The sequence below is a fragment of the Theobroma umbraticum genome, unplaced genomic scaffold (assembly GCF_002168275.2).
Source record: "Theobroma umbraticum cultivar Fairchild unplaced genomic scaffold, ASM216827v3 scaffold_130.0, whole genome shotgun sequence".
Lineage (NCBI taxonomy): Eukaryota > Viridiplantae > Streptophyta > Magnoliopsida > Malvales > Malvaceae > Theobroma > Theobroma umbraticum.
In genome coordinates this window covers 2,616,992-2,638,254 of record NW_018397264.1, presented here as the reverse complement: position 1 = coordinate 2,638,254, position 21,263 = coordinate 2,616,992, and the positions used below count along the sequence as shown (strand labels likewise).

The window sequence follows — 21,263 nt, the reverse complement described above, 5'->3', positions numbered from 1 at the left end:
TATTTGAAATGCCTCAAGATTTTTTTTTTTTTTTGCTGGCTGCAGCTAGACATTTTCCATCTTGTAGGAGCCCCGCTTGTTGAAAATTGCCTGGCAGGTTTTAACAGTTCCGTATTTGCCTATGGGCAGGTACTTGCTTCTTCAACACTTCTTTTTTTCTTTTTCAATTTCGTTTCAATTATTGTAAATTAACTTTCAAAAAAAAATTGTAAATTATCCAGCAAATTGTAACAATGCTAATAATTTTTCAATTTGTTTGTCCCAAAAATTGATTTCACTAGACTGGAAGTGGAAAGACTTATACGATTTGGGGTCCAGCGAATGCCTTGTTGGAAGAGAACTTATCAAGTGATCAACAAGGCTTAACTCCCCGTGTCTTTGAGCGACTCTTTGCTCGTATAAATGAGGTAAAATTTCAATCCTGGATGAATTCGCTCAAAGTTAATATGACGGATGGACCAATTTTATTAGTTTGCGCTTTGACCTTTTATAATTGTAGGAGCAAATTAAGCATGCTGATAAACAACTCAAGTATCAATGTCGTTGTTCCTTTCTCGAGGTAGAGTTACTGGCTTATTGTGATTCTAAATTTTGATATAATTTGACTGTTGAGCTTTGTAATATTGTTATTTCTTACCACTTGCTTTTCAATTTCCCTTTGCAGATCTATAATGAGCAAATCACAGATTTGTTGGATCCAAATCAAAGAAATCTGCAGGTAGAAGGGATAATAATATTTCACATTTCAATTCATCTTTTGGGATGAAAATTTCTGGTTTTCTTAAATTGTTTTATGATTTTCATCCAGATAAGAGAAGATGTAAAATCTGGCGTTTATGTCGAGAATTTGACAGAGGAGTATGTAAGTTCAATGAAGGATGTGACTCAGCTGTTAATGAAGGTTTGTTCTTTACTTTGCCAATGCTTTGACTGCTCGTTGTTTCCTCGCTGTAGAGTGTGAAGAAAAATCTTCAAACTTTATGCTTACAATGCTGACATTCAACTTTTCTTGATAGAAATGGAACACTTGTATGCATAATTCTTTTCCTTTTTTTTTAGTTTGATTTAAATGGATTTTGAAACTTGACTGTTAACTAATTTTTAAGGTTTATCTTTACAAGCTGCTCTATATATGATGCAGGGATTATCAAATAGAAGGACAGGTGCGACTAGTATCAATGCTGAAAGTTCCCGCTCACATAGTGTTTTTACCTGTGTTGTTGAATCTCGATGTAAGGTAATAATGCTTTGAATTTCATATGGTTTACTTGTTTCTAACATTTAGATTTTAGCAAATATTTCTTCTCCTATTTCAACTTTGTCAAAACTAACTCATGGCATCAAATCACAAGCTGAAATTTTCTTAAATTACATTTCATGGCTTATATGTTAATTTTTGCAAATAATAAAATTACAAATGGCCTAATGATCTGCACAACAATTGGAAAAAGGACTTCCATTTTCCTGGGTTTTTCTTTCTCAGTTATACTTAAGGGATTCTGAAGTACTCTATATTCTTACAGAGTGTGGCAGATGGTATAAGTAGCTTTAAAACAAGTCGAATAAATCTTGTCGATCTTGCCGGCTCAGAACGACAGAAATTAACTGGTGCTGCAGGGGAGCGCTTAAAGGAGGCAGGGAATATTAATCGTTCACTTTCACAGCTTGGGTATGCTATTTGTATCTTTTCTTTCATATGCACGCCTTATTTCAGGTGCATCTTTTATTGAATCTCCATATTCAACTTTTAGTTATGTTTTTTGTACAAAAAGGATAGATTTTCCAACTTTGGCTTCTGTATGATACATCAGCAATTCTTAATCTTTTAGATTTAAAATCATTGGAAAAATATAGTACAGAACATTGTTGAGCTGCAAATGGCTTGCCAACTCGACAGATGCAGCTTAACAATTACACATTTCACAAAGACTGCCCTAGAACAGTACAGTGAATTGTCTTATACACTATTTCCTTTATTTTTTTGGTAAGATTGTGTTGAATATCACAATTTAGAATTCCTCTTTAGAATTCAGGTCAGCATATAGGGAACTCTATGTTACAGCATTGACACAATAATCAGATATTGCATGGAAAGAAAAAGGGATGCTAGATGGAGTTTTGAAATACAAAAATGTAAATCAGCTTAATGTGGTAGAGTAAATGCACATGAAAACTTTTAAAGAAAGCTTAACTTTTAGCACATTTGTCTAAAGGGGTGATTGTGTACCTAGATGAGAAAGAAAAAGAAATTTATTAGCAAATTACATTTTCAGAAAAAGGTGATAAAGAAAAGAAGATACAGAAGATAAAAAGGATATGTGATATGCAAAATGTATTGAGACAATCGTTCAATTCAGATTCTATTTGACCATGTTTTCTTGCTTCTTTGCTGCATTGACATGTTTTCGTGGGTGTATGAAAAGGCTTACACTGCTAGCCTTTTGCTAATTTCAATTAATATTTGGAGTTCAGGAACTTGATAAACATTCTAGCTGAAGTTTCCCAAAATGGAAAGCAAAGGCATATCCCCTACAGAGACTCCAAGTTGACATTTTTATTGCAGGAATCTCTTGGTGGCAATGCAAAATTAGCAATGGTCTGTGCCATTTCTCCAGCACAAAGGTAATAAAACAAGTGCCTCTATTTTGTTTAAGATATTGTTCCCCCACTTTTGTGAGAGAAGTTTAAATGAGTTAATAATGCAGCTGTAAGAGTGAAACATTCAGCACGTTACGATTTGCTCAGCGTGCAAAGGCAATCAAGAACAAGGCAGTTGTTAATGAAGTAATGCAGGATGATGTAAATTTTCTGCGTGAAGTGATTCGACAGCTGAAGGTATATTCTCAGAATCAATTTTTTTTTGACCCATTAGTTATGTAATCAAATGCGTGAATATGACAAATGTGGACGAACTATGCAGGATGAACTCCATCGAATGAAAGCTAATGGCAACAACCAAACTGATCCAAATGGAAGTTACTCAACTGGATGGAATGCCCGTCGGAGCTTGAATTTGTTAAAATTTAGCCTCCATCATCCAAGGACGTTACCTCATGTTGATGAAGATGGTGATGAGGAGATGGAAATTGATGAGGAAGCTGTTGAGAATCTTTGTGCTCAAGTAGGTCTGCAATCAGCAGATGAATATCATCGTTCAAATGAACTGACCAAACTAGAGCTAATTGAGTCAGATATGGTAAATACCCCCTCTGAAAATGGATGTGCTGGTGAGCCAGGGCCTAACACATCTGAATGTGTCAAAGCACAGGATGCTGAGGATTCTGATGTGAACATGGAGGAAGAAATATCTGAACAGCCTAAAACCTCTGAAATTATGATTGTTGATTGTGTTCAACCTTTTACGAACACCCCAAATGTTTTTAGTGGTCATGATAGTATCAAAGAAGATCCAGGCCATCTAATTGTTGAAACAACTGATGGGGATTCCTCTGCGATTCTTAAATCCCCAACACCAAGTGTCTCACCTAAAGTCAATCAGAGTAGGAAGAGTCTGAGGACATCATCAATGTTCACTGCTTCGCAAAAAGATATTAAGGATGATGGCAAGTTAGGCTCAGAGGCTATGCATGTATCTTTCACACCAACAGAACATTTGGCAGCTAGCCTCCATCGCGGTCTTGAGATTATTGATTGTCACCGTCGGAGTTTAGCATTGAGGAGGTCATCATTCCGTTATTCATTAAAACCTGCTGATCCTAAGCCAATCCTTGCAGCTCATAAAGTTGATGTTGGAGTCCAAACTTTTCCTCCAGATTATGAGATTCAAGAAGAAGAGCCAGTAGTATTTCTATGTAGTAATTGTAAACAGAGAACAAACCTGGAGGGCAAAGAGGACAGTGAAAGCTCAAACCTGCAGTTAGTTCCTGTTGATGAGTCAGAGTATAGTGAGAAAACCTTAGTTCCTGCTGATGAGGCAGAGTCTGCTGAGAAAACCAAGAAGCAAGTCCCAAAGGTAAGAAGTCTCAAATCCTGGCTTTCAGATTTATATTTTCCAATAATAGACACTTTTTTTAACACTTGTATTGCACAGGCTGTGAAGAAAGTTTTGGCTGGATCTATCAGGAGAGAAATGGCACTTGAAGAGTTCTGTGCCAAGCAAGCTTCTGAGATAATGCAGTTAAACCGTCTGGTAGGTTTCTTAGTAATTTTTCCAGCACAAGCTACGGCCATCATCATTGTGAATTGTTGATGTTATACTTATTGGCTATTTTTTACAGGTGCAACAGTACAAACATGAGCGAGAGTGCAATGCCATTATAGGGCAGACAAGGGAGGATAAAATTCTTCGCCTTGAGAGCCTTATGGATGGTGTTCTACCTACTCAGGAATTCATGGAAGAAGAGCTAGCGTCCCTCACACATGAGCACAAGGTATACTTTTGTTCTTTTAGTCTTTTTACACATCTATATCTTCTTCTCTTTTTTTTTTGAAAAGCTATGCATATATATCTTACCTATTGCCTACAGCTTCTGAAGGAGAAATATGAGAACCATCCTGAGGTTTTAAGAACAAAGATTGAGTTGAAAAGAGTTCAAGATGAGCTGGAGCGCTTTAGAAATTTTCATGATTTGGGTGAGAGGGAAGTGTTGTTAGAAGAAATTCAGGATTTAAGAAACCAGTTACAGTATTATATAGATTCTTCTTCCTCATCAGCTCGAAGACGAAATTCTCTACTGCAGTTGACATATTCATGTGAACCCAATGTGCCTCCACCTCTTAGTGCAATACCAGAGACAAGTGAGGACAGTGCTGAAGAGAAATTTGAACAAGAGAGAATTCAGTGGACCGAGGCAGAAAGCAAATGGATTTCTCTTGCAGAGGAATTAAGGACTGAACTTGATGCTAGTAGGTCATTGGCCGAAAAAAGGAAGCAGGAACTAGATATGGAGAAGAAATGTGCAGAAGAATTGAAGGAAGCAATGCAGATGGCTATGGAGGGACATGCAAGAATGCTTGAACAGTATGCAGATCTTGAGGAAAAACATATTCAATTGCTTGCAAGGCATAGGAAGATTCAAGAGGGCATAGAAGATGTTAAAAAGGCAGCTGCTAGGGCAGGGGTCAGGGGTGCTGAATCTAAGTTCATAAATGCCCTTGCTGCTGAAATTTCTACATTGAAAGCGGAAAGGGAAAAGGAGAGGCGATATCTTAGGGATGAGAATAAAGGACTCCAGGCTCAATTGAGGGATACTGCTGAAGCAGTCCAGGCAGCTGGTGAATTGCTTGTACGGCTAAAAGAAGCAGAAGAAGCTGTGGCTGATGCCCAAGTAAGTGAGGTTATTGATATGTTTTCATGCACTTTGACTTCACTGGTTGATATTAAGATTCTTGTTATACATTAAGTTTAGATGTATGAGTGTCTATGCAGTTTGTTGTATTACTTTTAAATGGTTATGATGGTAGAGTAAAGTAGGAAACATTTTGTTCAATTTATTGACTTCAAAGTAAAATTTTGAATGGGACAATATTAGAACGCAAAAGTGACAAGAGGAATGCATAGAAAGAGAGTGTATACATTAATTTCTATGTGAAAATTATCCGTTTTCCTTCATTCTACAAATAAGCACTCTTAATGTGGTCTCTCACACACACACTCATATATATGTATGTCTCTTAGTGTGGTCTCACACACACACACTCATATGTAAGTATGGACTTACAGATGTTCCCTATACATTGCCTTGTGATAAATAAAATTTTGTTGTAAACCCTGCTAATCAACTATAATAAACAGGTATTACTGACAAATGCTGTTTGTGACAAAACAACCTGTCATGACGTCTCAATTAACTTTTTGATGTTAAGTCTGAATCAGGTCTTTAACCTCAAGTTTAGAATGTACATAAAGATGTTTAGAAGTTTGCTTTTTGAAATTGAGATGGATTTGCATCTTACATTCATACTACAGATAACAATGCTCAGAGAACTTATTGGTGAAGCTTGAGTCATCATCTGGTTACTGGTTGGTACTCTTTGAAAGTGTCACAATGAAAATGAAACTGGAAGTTTTATGTACAAATATTTCACAGTAAATGTTCCAATGAGTCATTTACATTTGTAGGTAATGCATGTAAATCTTATTTTTGAGTGTGGTATGAACTTACACCTTAATAACACATCTCTTGCTGAATCATAAATTTTTTTTTTGTTCTCTTTGGTGAAGGCTGGGTGGTAGACTTTAAATCAAAGAATTTCCAGATGAATGCTCACACTTTAAATCAAAGAATGCATAAAATAAACAACATCATACTGTTGGACTGTTGGTCTTCCTCAACATCTTGTAGTTTTCCATTCTCACTCAAAAATCTTATCTTCATTTACAATTGTAGGTAATACATGGAAATCTAATTTTTCAGCATGCCAATGAACTTACATGTCAATAGAACATCTCTTGCTGACTCATAAATTCTTTATTTTTTTTTTTATGTGGTGAAAGCTGGGTGCTAGACTTAGACCTAGAATTTCCAGATGAAATGCTCGCACTTTAAATCAAAGAAAGCATAAACAACATAATGCAGTTAGACTATAGTCTTCCTCAATATCTCGTAGTTTTCTATTCTCACTCAAAAATCCTTTCTAGCATGCTTTGCAAGAGTGTACTTTGAGATGGCCAAAAGTTTTACAATATAATGCTTCCTTTGACAGTAAATTATCCCACGTATTAGATCGACATGGTTTTGCATGTGGTAGGGAATGGTCACACCTTCTGGTCTTACTAGCAGAGCTCAATTATAATTTTATGCTTTTTTGAACTTGGAATCTGTAGATAGCTCTTTGACAGTGAATGTGACCTTCAAAAGTAGATGGAGCTTTTAGCACTGTTCTCATTGGCTTATGTTTTACATTATCGCAGAAGCGAGCATTGGAAGCAGAACTAGAAGCTGAGAAGGCTCACAAACAGATTGACAAATTAAAGCGAAAACACGAACATGAGATTAGCACTCTTAATGAGCTAGTTGCAGAATCACGTCTACCTAAAGAAGCAATACCACCTGCTTATGATAATTTTGACATTGCCAAGTATGATGCAGGTGAGACACACGATGCCAGCGATCAGCGATGGCGAGAAGAATTTGAACCATTCTATAACGGTGAAGATGTTGAGTTATCAAAGCTTGCAGAAAACTCGTCATGGTTCTCTGGATATGATCGTTGCAATATATAGTTCAAGTCCTAACTGCAAAATAGTGTATGTATAACTAATAGTTTCTGTCATATACCTCCAAAGTCGTGGCTGTTTTTTGTTGTTCATCTGGGTATACCAGTTCTTGCCAATCTGGGGGGACCAGTATCTTGGTTCCCTTGTTGTTCTTTGTAATCAAATTCAGATTCTTTCATTTCATAAGAGTTAAATGAATGATTTATATTCTTTCTTGTTTCTATTCTTCCCACATAGATTTCTCATTCTTCCACTTTGATTCTATATTTATTTCCAAATCTCTTCATCCTTTGACCATCTCTGGCCAACAAAATGGAACACGAATGCGACCAAGTTGCACACATTCAGGCACATGAACTCAGCATGGCACATTCCAAAATATGGCATTGGAGAGACACAGAAAGAAGATTTGTTAAACTTGCATTTGAATTTGTATTTCCTTTTTGGGTGTTCTGGTGATAATGGATATGGTGGACCCCTAAAGTTTGTACAGACAACAGATCTGAAAAGCTAAACAAACATGCTATTTTGATGCCTTGGATCATTTATTTCTTTGGTTTTGGTGTCAATAACGTAGGGGGCAATCCCTCCAGTGGATCAGAGAGGTATGTCTATGGTCCCTCCCCTCCCTTCTGTTTTTATTATTATTATTTATTTTTAGGGGAAGGCAAAAAACAAGACAGTCCACAAGCACTTGCGTTGGGAGGCTCCTGATTTAGGAGTCTATCATTTCATGGAGACCATAATACAAGGAGCTTGTGGCCTTGTCTTCTCCCTGACATGAGCCTATCCCTACCTGTGGACCATTTTCCCACACTTGAGACCCAATTTACAAAGCCTGGAGGCTGGATAGGCTGATGATAAAACAGGACGTGCAAGCTTCTAAACCCTGGCCGCACATCACTGGTTTTCTCTTGCAGGGTTAGAAAGGACTAAGCCATCAGATTTAGAAGAAACAAATGAGGAATGAAAATGACATCTAGATAATTTCTACCAATTCTCATAGAAGAGGAAACCAAACTAACAGATATTAATAGAAACTTTCTCAATTTAATTTGGAGCTCGAAATTACATAATTTGTGAATCTTTTTATATAAATAATAAATTTAAATTTCCGTTGTGATTTACAAAGAAGGATAAAATAATGAGAATAAAATGTAAAATTGTATAAATGATTATTGTTAGAGAAAATCGAAATAATGTCTATAAACGAATATCTTCTCGGTTAAAAATTTAAATTTCATTAAGTGTAGAATTTGAATTTTGAAATACACATGTAACATTTACAAAAGGAAAATGGGGTAGAAAATTAAACATAAAAAATGATTTAGCATTCTTGTTTGTAATTGTACCAATGTGTATCACATGAGTTTGAAGATTTTATTTTAACTCTGTGCTTGTTTTGCGGTTTACAATGAAGGATGAAGTGATGGGATTAAGGTCAAAAAATTGTACAAATGATTATTATTAGACAAAATCGAAATAATGTCTATGAAAAATATCTTATCATTGGAAAATTGAGATTTCAGTAATTACTGAGTTTGAATTTTGAAATACATGTGTAATATTTATAAAACAAAAATCCAAAAAATATTTCTAATAGAATATCTTTGACCATTGAAAATTGAAATTTTCATTAAAAAAAAAATGTGTTTTGAGTTTGAATCTAGAAATACATGTGAAGTATTCATAAAATGGGAATCGAAGCATTAAATTGTCGGGAAAGAAAAATAAACCAAATATGAGGTGAAAAACCATGAAAAATGATTTAGCATTCTCGTTAATTAGTACCTATGTGTATCAGATGAGTTTGGAGTTCTGATTTTAACTCGTGCTTGCTTGCTTCAACACTATTCAGATGGTTGAGTACTGCATGGACCGATGGTTTGGGGTCTATGGTTTATGTTCGGTGAAGCAAAATGATAGGTTTTGATATATAAATATTAGTGGTTTGATATATTTTATCCCCAACATACAATCAAAGTTGATACCCACCCAAGTTAAAGGCAGCAAAGGTGAAAGAAAGAGACATAAAGAGAGAGAGACAGCCTGGTAAATGGACCCTCTCTAACTCTAATCATCATTAATTCTTGTAAACCCCACAATAACATATTCCATCAATCTCTCTTCATCATTCATCCTTCTTTGGACCCCTCATTACTGGAGTTCCTTGTGGGGAACCTTCTAGATCGATATATATATATATATATATATATATATATATATATATATATATATATACATATGTGTATATGCTGTTACAAAACCTTTTCTTTGTAATTAAACGTTCTGGTAAATCTTTTTGTTCCTCATCATCATGCTCCATGGATGATGTTTGTGGATAACTACCGAAAGCATTAAGGTCAACTTCTAAGATTGTTTGAATGCCAAAGCACGTCCCTAAAAGGATCAGTCTGGGTCTCTAAAGGGTGTTTATTTTATGTGACTCCACCCCCAAAAGTTCATCCTTTTGTCAGCCTCCACCTTTCTCGAGAAGATCAAAGCTTAGTCATGTTGATATTTTAATTGGGATGAGGAGGTTGATGTTTTGAGATGTTATTCATTGCTTTGTACCGTGTGATGGGTATGTGCCAAATTCAGTTGCTTTTTTAAGTGAAGTGGATGACATTAACAGAAACCAAACTCAAAAGCGTGCATCAATCTGCTTCTGCCACTTAATGCAGATGCAGTTGTAATAGTGGGACACTAAGCTTAAAGCACAGACACAGAAAGAATTCAACATTGCAACTAATTTTACCTAACTACAGTTTTGTGAAAGTTGTCACAGACTTTCTTACTTTCAAATATAAGTTGGAATTAATAATTTTGCATAAAAAAAAACTTTGGTTAATGACGGATTATTTTCTAATTTCACCGTAATTTGAAAGTTTATTATATTATTATGCCTTCCTTCCAATTACTGCAATAATCCTTTGGTAATGTTAGAATCTTTACCTTTAGTAAAAAGCATGGATAAAATTATTAGGGTTATTTGGATTAAAGGAATCGCTTTCCATTGATGGACTCAATTGGTTGATTTGCTGATATCCTGCTAGATTTAGTCACATAATAATTTTGGTTTGGCACCATTGTCAATGTGACATTGATGATGAAGGCAGGTAGCAACTACTTTTTTGATGCAACTTATATGCAAGGCCCCCATCTCATTGGTTGCTGCATAACAATATCTAATAATTAACATTCCCAAATCTCAGGTGCTAAATCTTTTTTTGTTGACTAATTATCCAAGCAATGTTCCTTTGACGCAGGGCAAATTATCCAACTAAGTTGTCCTTAATTCACCATAACTATCAACCACATCCATTAACACCTAAAAATATACGGATGCATTAAATTTGGATTAGAAATTGAGATATATCTTATCGTTAAATCTCATAATAGATTTACAGTTGTTTTTAATAAAACAATTAACGGTGTATGTTAAAGTCATTTAATTAAATCAAATATGATTTTTTGAATCAAAAATTAAGTCGAATGCTTAAGTGCAATGTACCGCATGACATGGTGGAAAAGTTTTTTTGGTGACATTGGATATTCTCATCCTGTTTTGATAAGGAAGTGTACATGAAGAAATCCATGTAAAACATGTAGCAATAAGGCTTTCCTAGCCAAAAGCCATGTGTGCCTTGAAGTAATTTGAGCCGTCTACATCCACAATCCCTGATTTATTATCATGACACGAGAGGCTAACAAGGATGCTTGCCACGTTTCAAATAACCTCTAAATTTGTTGTATTGTCAAAAACAATTGAATGCAGCAGCCCATCTGAACAGTACATTTAAGACTGCATTTCCACAGTTTTCTAGTTGAAATCAGAAATGCAAGGGAAAACGTCACTTTGGTGTCACTCTGGCGGTAAGTAGGTAGAGAATGGAAATCCCAAATATTAGCCAAAGAATTCTCCATTTTCCCTTTTACAACACCCCCCACCAAAAAAAAAAAAGGCGCAGCTATGGAGTTGAGCTATGTACGATTGTCTGAATACCCAAAAATGTTATGCACTGGAATGGTCTGCTTCTAATTCTCCAGCCCATTTTTGCATTAAAAGAGTTATAAAAGACAGCAAGTGCGATTTCAGACCAGATTAATAAATACACATCATTGTATGTTGTACTTGGTTGCCTTCTTTGTAGTATCCATAACTCGCATTCAATATTATCCAATACATGTACATAAATGCATTGATCAATTACAGTTAGATTAATCAAGCAGAGGAGATCACTTTTTCTGGGTGTTTGTTCGTAGACTTTGGAATTTTTGAGGTCAGCCTTTGATGGAAAAGCTTCGTGTCTTCAGAAGGTATCTATCTACATCTGAACTCCACTACTTTATAGTCTTTATTCTTCCACACATCCCCCTAACAGAATTTTCTAAAGCAGAAGGGATCGTAAAGACCCTTTGATTCCTCAGCCAAGTCAGAAGTTCACTAGTGCCAACCTGGGCTTTTGGTGCTCTTCTGAATTCCCCACTTTAGAAAAAAAAAATGCCAAAAGGCGATGACAAAAGGAGGAAAAGGGAAAAAAGAAAAGCAAAGTACTAGTATAGCAGTTGTTTGCTGTCAATTGTTGCATATGGTAAACGGCAAAGTGCTGTAAAGAAATGAGTTTGGATTCCAGCTCAAAGCACAAAATCATTCTTAATCATCAGTTGGACTTAAGAGACCATTTGTCCCCACTTTAACAGCTGTTTACAAGCTAGAATCTATTTTCCCACTAGTTACGCGATTTAACGTGACATAATTGTCATTCTAACACCGGGGCCACTCCCAACATCAAATTTTCCAGCTAAATATGAAAGCAATAGAGGGAGGGGGCTATCATTTTCATTACACTGTACTGTAGTATTTGTTTGGTTGCCAAGAAGTAAAGAGGAAAATGGATAAATTCATGGGATCTCACAACTGCTTTTTGCAGTTGATACCATCTGCACTTTTCCATCAATCTTCGAACCAACCAAAATCAGCGGAAGGATCTTAGCCAGAGTTATAGGCAGTAATCAAAAGAAGAAAAAGAAAGAGAAGACACATATATATGTATCCAAAAGTCTCTCAATGAATTGATAGATCAATTTCTTTTCTTGGTTTGTAAGGCCAATACACACGGTTGAAACAGAAGTTTACATAAAAATTCCTCTCTTCTTTCAACCCCATCAAGACTCCTCTCACCAAAGCTAAATCTTAAATGTGGTTTATGCACCACTTGATTCCAATTAGTTCTAACATATTACAATCAGGAATTCCTGTAAGAATTCTCTAAAGAATGAGTTGCAGAAACAATTTGGGAAACGAGATTATAAATTTTCTCCTTTTTCTTTTCCGGGCTAAAGATTTCACTCCAACCGTAATTGCTCTATATGTACAAAGGCCTCTCTTGCTCCCCTGGAGGCCCTGAAGCGGAATCAGGAAGTGTTGTCTAATGGCCATTACAGCTCAATTTTCACCTGCCCTGCAGCAGCCATTGAGCCTGCGCCACACAAAAAGTAGATCAAACATTTGATTATAGAATGTGTCAATTCTACACGTAGTGCCTGAGTTTTGATGAATTATGCTGACCTTGATAGCCTTGTGCCTGATTCTGGCCAAATCCCATTTGAACAATGCTTTGGAGATCATCCTCCCAAAATGATGCAACCTGAAGACAAAGTTTTCAGCTTCCAACTGAGATTCTGAACAATATTAAATAGAATATACTACTAACTAGACAAGTTATTTTATCGATTACCTGAGGATTAGCATCAATTAAACCATCAATAGGAGGCAGCTGCAAGCCATGGGTTTTACGCAACACAGCAGTTAGTGGATTCATTGAGAATTGAGTCTCTATATTATTGGATATACCACTGTGCAGAGGTAGCGCTTGCTGCTGGGCCTGATATCCAAAAGGGAATGCTGGTGCTGAAGAATCCATTGAATAAAGGGCATGTGGCAAAGATCCACAAGATTGAAACATCTGCAGCACGCAATTGATGCAAGATTGTCACTTGAAAACTCAGATGACTCACTACCCATAAATAGAGAACAATATCATAGACAGTAGCTTACATCCTTTGACAGAAGGGCTTCCATGTTAATATCCATCCTCGGATTCACGGTAGCCAACTTCATGGATAGGAACTGCGGAAAATATCAGTCAGTACAAAATATTATTCTGCGCTTAAATCTCAAATCAACTTCTCAATTTAATAATAGAGACATTGGCCAATTTCAGTTTACCTCGACTTGACGCTGCAAGGACTGCACATAGTTAATAATTTCATCCAGCATAACAGCTTTACCAGTCACCTGCAACCAATTTCATTGTAATTGGTATTGTTTCAGTTCTCACAACTGGCTCAATCGTGTAAAGTGCAAAGTTTAGAGTGTTTTGCTCACCTTATTGCAACCTGGAACAAGATCCTGAAGGAACTTCATCCTTTCACTTATTTTCTCTCTTCGGACCTGGACCGATACAAGATGACAAACGATATCCAGATCAATACAAATCTTAATTACCGTTCAATGTAATAACTACAGATCATTGCTTTAAGTTTCCTACTCTTTCAGCAAGACTATGACTATCAGTTGCTTGACCCCTTCTGGCCCGGACATGGATGTAGTCCTTTGGCGGCTCTGGTGGCTTGGAATTCTCCTTGCTTTGATTCTGATTCCCATCATTTGCTGCTTTACCATTGCCATTCTGTTCTGTCTTCTCCTTTGCATTCCCAGCGGCTTCTTCTTGCTTGCTTCTCTTCGTGGTGGATTCACCATTCTCTGGTGCAACCTGAAATGGTAATCCAACGTTAGTTTCCACTAGAATTCTCGAAAGGAATTTGATAATTCAGATAAATCCTAATAATTTGCAAAACAGAATTACATTACCTTGGCATCAGCAGCCGCTGGAGATGGGATTTCTTTAGCTTTCCCCCGCGGAACTGATTTCCTTTTCCTGGCATTAGCATCATTTTGGACTTTTATGCTTGTATCACCACCTGGGATCTGTTCAGAAACTGAAGATTCCTCCTTGGAATCACCGAATTCCGCATTCTCCGGCGAGGAAGACCTTGACAGCCTAGTGTTTTTCTTGTCAGAACCTGAACTCCCTTCCTGCGGTGAGTTTTTGTTGCTTTCCGTAACATTTACTTGGGATCCAGTAACCTTAATGGATTGGTTACTGGAAACTCTTGAAAGCTTAACAGAATCCATTCTAGGACGTAATCTTTGAGGCAATTCAGTCTCAGTCAATCCAAGTTGACCGTTTAGGCCACCGAAATTCCTGCTAGTAGTACTAAAACAGGAAAATCTAGCAGCCCTCTCAGCGAACCCAGGGTCTGGAGAAAATGGTGCCAAGCTTGGATGAATCGGTAACTGGTTTCCAAGACCTGGCAAATTCAAATTCCCTCTGATCTGTGAATCTACCACTGAAAGATTGAGCTTTGGTGGTGAATTCAATGGAGTACTATAACAAGAAGTGTTACCACTGTTCGTGTTGTTATTTGGCTTGACGAAAGACTGAGGTGAAATATCACCAGAATTACATATGTTTCCTAATCTTCCAATCAATTCTCTGATCATTACATTATCTCCAGAACCGGGGAGAGTACTTCCAGCATTGGATGCTGCTGGAGAAGACACCATGGAACTCAATGCTGACTCAAAGGGATCGCTCTGATCCATTGAATTATCCCAATTGGGATTGAAAAAACAACTTCCCACTTGTTCTGTTGAACAATTCAGCTCATTCGTTTGCATGTCCATCCCAAAACTACAAGAATTCCAAGTCGGGGGTGCACCTGTTCTGTTTAGTCCCTCAGCCATAAAAACCTTGTCTTTTTCCATGAGAAACTTCCAGGAAAACGTTGAAGACCCGGATCAACAAGAATAGTGAAAACCAAAAACCAAGAATCAAGAGACAAAACCCAGAAAGTATTTCAAGTGAAACCACAAAAAAAAAAAAAAAAGAAGTTGTTTCTTTTTAAGTGGGATGTGTTGGCTTGGGATAAAGAAAGAAGCAAAGGTTTTCAGCAGAATTGAGATAAAAGGAACTTGTTCTTATACAGTGATGACGCTATGACACTCAATTAAGGAATATGAAAGCAAAAAGAGGAGTGTGTAGGAGTTTAGAAAAGCAAAGCCAAAAGGAAGTGTGAGAAGAAATGAGGGAAAGTGAGGAGCAAGCAAAGATAGATAAAGGAAGGAAACGTCTGTTTGACCTTCTTTTTCTTTTTAATTTTTCAATAATTTTAATTTTTCAAAGGAATGAATAATATTAAATTAAAAGTTATTATTACAAAAATCTCAGCCTAAAACTGCGTAATAGACGGTGGAAGGAAGGGATGGCAATGCCGGGCCTTAAACGTCAAACCATCCTAATTTTCAAGCCTTTTGTAAAACAGCTTAGTTAATTTTGTTTTTGCCTTTTAATTTTGGGTACTTCTGATGGGCACAGGACACTACAACCGTTGGTGGCTAATGATCAATGATTAATGCACAGAGAAAAAAGGACGTGGGTCAGATTTGTTTTAATCTTATTTAATTTTTACTTAATTCATTATAATCACAATGTCAGAGACAGAGAGAGAAACAATTTGTTTTTTCTTGTATTTTAGCTTTAAATAAATAAATAAATAGTTGAAGATGTAAAGGATCTCTTATGTGAAGAGGCGTGGACTATGACAGGTCCCGGAATTTTCGTTTGGATTTTATTTATTTTAGTTTTTTTTTTCTTTTGAAACATTTTTGTGAGGCAGAGAAGTTTTTGATCCTTTCTTCTTCTTCTTTTTTTTAATTATATTATATAAATTTCTTTTAAAATATTAGGTGCTGAAGTGGACCAGACAAAGCTTAGTAGGTTTATAGTTTAGTTTTTCCTTCTGGTCCCCGGGTCCTTTGCCTTTTTTTATTATTACTATTTATTTTTTGTGAGGAAATTGGTCCCAGATCTTGAGTGTTTAACTAACACCATGTACTGAAGTGGCCCAGAGCCCAATCAACCCATTTTCTCCTTTCTACTGTTTAAAGACCCAAACTTAGGTATACATGGTTCTTCAACTTTTTTATTTGCAAAATTTAAAAAGTGTTTAATAATTTTTTTTATAATTAAAGAAAAAAAATTTAAACTCTACTCTTTAGACAGATATATAATATACGAATCAAATATCGAGTGTTAAAAACTATTTAACAATTTAATTGTTCAATTTTTAATGTAAAAAAAGTTATTCATCCATTTATTATTTATTTTTTTTCATACTATTATGAATATTAAGTGCCTTTAGCCAACAAGGGCAGAACATAGGGAGATTTTTATGGTAACAGAATTTGTGGTTGTTTTTGTCACATAAATATTTCTGCTATTAATATAAATTTTTAAAGTAAAACTTGAAATTTAAATACAACGATTTTCAAATTATAAAACATAAGCAAGTAAAAAAAAAACTTAACTTTTGTATTAAGAAAGATTTTATTAATACTTAAAATTACATAAAAAAAAAAGACATTAAAAGCAGAGTTGAGTTTTCGTGACAAATTAAAATTTAATTTCAACATGATTCATATTATATTACTCAAGTAGTTATTATATTTCTAATATTGTAAGTGATGTCATCTTATAACACCTTTCGATTATTCGAGTTGTTTAAAATTGATGGATCTTAAATCGGATCTTTTTTGTTCTTATGCATAAATATATATATATATATATTATTAATAAATAACAATTTATGAGTATTTATTTTTTGTGAATGGTGGGACAATCGAATTGTTGGATATTTTACCATTTTCCATATAATCTTACATATAAATTATAATTAGAGGCAATCACGAGTTCAAGGCATTCGATACCATACTAAACATAAAAGGCAGTTTTTGAAAGATCTTTCCAAGAGAAAGTTAGGTCAAGATGAGATAAACTTTTAATAAGCCTTCAAAATTGGGAAGCTACCATCCAACAATCTGTACGCAGTGATGATATATATGGAAGGCAAAAGGAAATAAATAAATAAATGGAGATATGGCGGGTATAATTAATTTCCTTATTTGTGTAAAATCATTAGAGATTACACTAATGACAATGTGATGGAACATCATTTTGTGATTTATCACCATTTTTTTATTTTCAATTAAACTTAAATATGAATGATTTTTGCATGTAAATTAGTTAAACAGACAAAATAAGAGGAATCTAAAAACATGCACAAAACACGTTAATGGAATTAAGTAATTAGTAGCATTATTTTTACCCTATTGCCTATTGGGAATTTGGGATTACACTTTCTAGGCTATGTAATAATAATAATAATAATAATAATAATAATATATTTTGAGATTTTATAATTATTTTATAATATAGTCCCTACCTTAGCTCATAATTTTCTTATATCTTTGTTTTAATTATTGTCAATGCTAATAATGAAAGCGTTCAAAATATTTAATAGCTATATGAGCCTCAAATTAACCAAATAAAACCTAATTAACATTCATCCTTTTGTTAATTTACATTAACTTATAGATTTAATTTAGGTTTTAGAAATTGATTTTGATGATCCGTGATCTGAAATGTAATTATAACTAATAATTACATTAATTTACTTTTGGTTTCCTAAAATTGGAGAAATGAACTAGCTCCAAACTATGTATGATACAACTTTGTATGTCGGCAAATTGCAAAAAACTCCATCGTTGAACCAACGTGAGGTTCAATCATTGATGCACACATTCACATGCAACCTCCTCTGTTTGACCAAATATTATTCACTAGAAGACACGTGTTGCTTCTCCAATAATTCAAGAGGAACGAAACCCGAGGTAAATTCTTTGTTTATTTGGCAATTTTAAATACTAGTTTAACTAACGGTTGCAGGTATTTAAACGTTTATTTTAATTGTTTATTTATAATATTATTTTAATTAAAAGTCTCTTCCAATCAAAGCTTGGAAAGAATCATACATATATATATGGCAGTTTTAATGATTAGGTGATGGCCCAATTTTATTTTATTTTTTTTAAATTAAATTTACCATATACTATTTCTTTTTAGTTTGGAACTGTTTTGTCAGATATTCTCTACCGGATATTCTTGTATTCATAATATTTTACTTCACCAGTTTGCTTCTCTTGCAAGTTGCTATGGTGCCCATTTCATACTAGTATTAATTATTTGTTTCATTTTATTTTCTGAAATATTTTTTAAGTCGAAGGAATCTTTTTTTATTTCAATGACAAATAAAAAAGTTGTGAAATTTTTTTTAGCTTCTCATTTGCATGTAAATTTCATTCAAATTTTATGTTTGATTTTAATTTCTCTAATTATATATTTATTTCTTATTAATATTCAAGATTCATTCACTTAACTTAATGATATCTTATCATACATTTCAGGAATTAATAATATATATAAAGAAGATAAGCTTTCACTCTTTGAAAAAAAGGAGCAGCCATGGGCAAGTTGAGTTGAGCTAATTAATTGCAACTGGCAAACCTATATATGTTACCCTCCCAATTGGAAACTTGCCTAATAGTTCAGCCCCCACTTAGAAATTTCTTGGTTGTTCAAGTTGTAGCTCAAGAACACCCATGGGTTATTTTAAACATTAATAGGTTTTAGGGCAAGACTATAGAGTTGGGTCAAAGATTTAAATGCTTATACTTCCCAAAAATACATGAATCCTTTCTTTTTTTAATCCGTATGAAAATGATTGAAGAGAGGTAATCGAATCGCGCAAAATAAGTTGATGTGATTGCATTTAATGTAAAAATATTTACAACATGTAAGATTGGCTTTGCAAGTGGTTCATGAATTAATAAAAATAATAATAATTAGTTTAATTAGCTATTTGTTATCCCAGCTTTTGGTGCAAAGTTAAAGCTCCAAAATTGAGCATGTTATATTAATCTCTCAGTCTTTTTTAATGGTACTAAAATAGGTTCATACCCTACTTTAGATTGAGAAAGCCTTGAATCAATATTTTACATATGCAATAAGTACAAATTTTCATGCAATAATCTTTTAAAGTTTGAATTTATGTATTCAAATGAATATATAGCCCAACATTCCTAAATTAACATTATCTATATTAACTTTTTATTAAAATCTTGTCATGATTAAAACTCGAAACATCTAATTTGATAATAATTTTAAATTTGAATCTTGAAAAAATATAGAAGGGCAGAGCTAACAAGATAAGATGGAGCTAGCTCGGTAGCTAGCTATAACTTTTCTTTGCATGGCTAGTTCATACCCATCACACTTGCAAGTTTTATTACGTAACCATGAGGTTTCTCTATGCATTAAAATATCTTTCGAATTCTAATGCAACGAGGTGAACAGTCTCATTCTAACTTTACTATTGTAAGCACTAGCTAGCTTATTACCTCGAGTTTTATATTTTAAAGAAAAAACCCCATACCGTTGGTAACAATGAACCTGGTTCTTCTCCATCATTGTCCCTAAACTATAATATAATACTAATAATAATTATTACTGTTACTATATCTTTAATACAGGTAAGGTTAAGGCATTCTGAATATAAAAGTTGAACATACCCCGTAAAGACCAAGACAAAGGAAAAACTCAAACAAAAAAAAAAAAGACCTTATCGTTTGTTATGATCCATTCCTCGTTCAGAGTCCACCGACTTTGAGCATGGCCTTTGCGGCTAAAACACTAGAACTGTGGGCGATTCTTCTTTATTTATCTCCATTGTGGGCTTGACTTTAATCGATCACTGTTGCAAGTCATTGGCAACTTTGGCCTTGGAATGCTGCAACCCCTTAACCCCTTAACAACTTTCGCTTGTCCACTCTTAATTTCCATTAGTAAAAAAATAAAAGAAAGGGGAGACATGGATTGAGTATCTCTGTAACTCGTAATAAACTAAACCCTAAATTCAGCTAATGATGATTAAAGTGAAAAAGAAGTTGCTCTGCACTTTGCATGAGAATATTCGATTGGGACCAGACAAAGCTAATAGTTACTTGGAAGCATATAACCGGCATGCTGCCCTTCTTTTACGCTTAATCATAAGTTTTAAATTACTTAAATTGATATATTCAATATTATCGTTATCCCAAAGCCAAAGTCACCCTTCCATGCCCCTTGAGAAAAACAGATGCATGGGATTGGGCAACAAAGAAAGTGGACTCCCTCAAGGTTCCCATTTTCGTTTGCTACTTGACTACTTCTCCTCCCATAGTTGCTTAGTGTAACCCTACGTCAATATTTACTAAGATCACGTTCAATTTTTTTTTTGTTTAAAATTAAGTTTTATTTTTGGGGTAACTTGTTAATCGGACATGCAAACCAGTTAGGGATCTTGACATACTTTCCCTTTCTGTAATTGAAAGTTTTCATTATTATAACTTAATGTATAATATTTTAACTATTGTTTAGTATTGTATCTTTGATTCTCTTGTATAAATAAAAAATTAAAAAATTATAGAGAGTAAACAAGTTATTGAGCATAAAAAAATAACAAAGACAGAGAGGTGAGGTCCTTATTCTAGATTGTATAGTTTGTCTTTTCACGTTTATTAATGTAGTCTATTATTGGATGAAATTGAATTAATGAAGGTCAAAGATTAATGACAGTTATATATCGTTGCTACTTGTTGTGAGGTTGTGGCTTGTTTATTATGATAAATTTGTTTAAATGCTCATTGATGAAATGGGGTTTTCTTCAAATCCAACTTTTTTGGGAGGCCAAAATGAGTTTTAGGTTTGCAGTGTATATGTATTATTTGTGGGAAAACTCCACTACTTTTTGTTGACTCTAGTCTTTATGTACCATTGCATTGGCATTGTTGGAGTGGAACAAGGGGCTGACAAAGAATAAAACAAGATGATTGTAATTTTCCATGGGCGTAAGGAGCCAATAGGAAAGATGTAACCCAATTGACAGGCAAGAAGAAAGTGGGATTTTGAAAGCTCAGCCGATACTTGTCAGAACTTTGGTCAAACCCATGGGCCATTTCCCCTAGTAATTAGGAATCCACCCTGGGGTGCATAGGATAATTTTCCAAAAAAGTCAATTCCTAGCACCTCATTGGATTTTTCCCACGGGGGAAAAGGCTTACCTTTCTTTTCTTCTTTTG

At 34.7% G+C, this 21,263-nt stretch overlaps 2 protein-coding genes across 2 annotated transcripts in view; one reads left to right on the top strand and one right to left on the bottom strand.

Annotated features, from left to right (window-relative positions):
• LOC149526850 (kinesin-like protein KIN-12B) overlaps positions 1-7,403 on the top strand; it is a 7,923-nt gene extending 520 nt beyond the window's left edge. The window contains exons 3-16 of the mRNA XM_089784404.1: positions 46-129; positions 282-407; positions 500-559; positions 665-718; positions 809-901; positions 1,142-1,237; positions 1,524-1,669; positions 2,473-2,622; positions 2,706-2,835; positions 2,921-3,973; positions 4,052-4,150; positions 4,239-4,391; positions 4,488-5,288; positions 6,875-7,403. Coding sequence (XP_089640530.1) covers positions 46-129; positions 282-407; positions 500-559; positions 665-718; positions 809-901; positions 1,142-1,237; positions 1,524-1,669; positions 2,473-2,622; positions 2,706-2,835; positions 2,921-3,973; positions 4,052-4,150; positions 4,239-4,391; positions 4,488-5,288; positions 6,875-7,186 — 3,357 coding nt within the window. The 3' untranslated portion in view covers positions 7,187-7,403. The remainder of the gene's footprint in view (positions 1-45; positions 130-281; positions 408-499; positions 560-664; positions 719-808; positions 902-1,141; positions 1,238-1,523; positions 1,670-2,472; positions 2,623-2,705; positions 2,836-2,920; positions 3,974-4,051; positions 4,151-4,238; positions 4,392-4,487; positions 5,289-6,874) is intronic.
• Positions 7,404-12,232: 4,829 nt separating this feature from the next.
• LOC110421065 (transcription factor bHLH62-like) lies at positions 12,233-15,351 on the bottom strand. Its single transcript, XM_021434523.2, has 8 exons — positions 14,058-15,351; positions 13,735-13,959; positions 13,572-13,637; positions 13,413-13,481; positions 13,242-13,313; positions 12,922-13,149; positions 12,753-12,831; positions 12,233-12,663 (listed from the first exon to the last, which is right to left on the bottom strand). The coding sequence occupies exons 1-8, from the start codon at positions 15,012-15,014 to the stop codon at positions 12,623-12,625; spliced, it is 1,737 nt and encodes a 578-aa protein (XP_021290198.1). The 5' UTR covers positions 15,015-15,351; the 3' UTR covers positions 12,233-12,622.
• Positions 15,352-21,263: the final 5,912 nt, after the last annotated feature.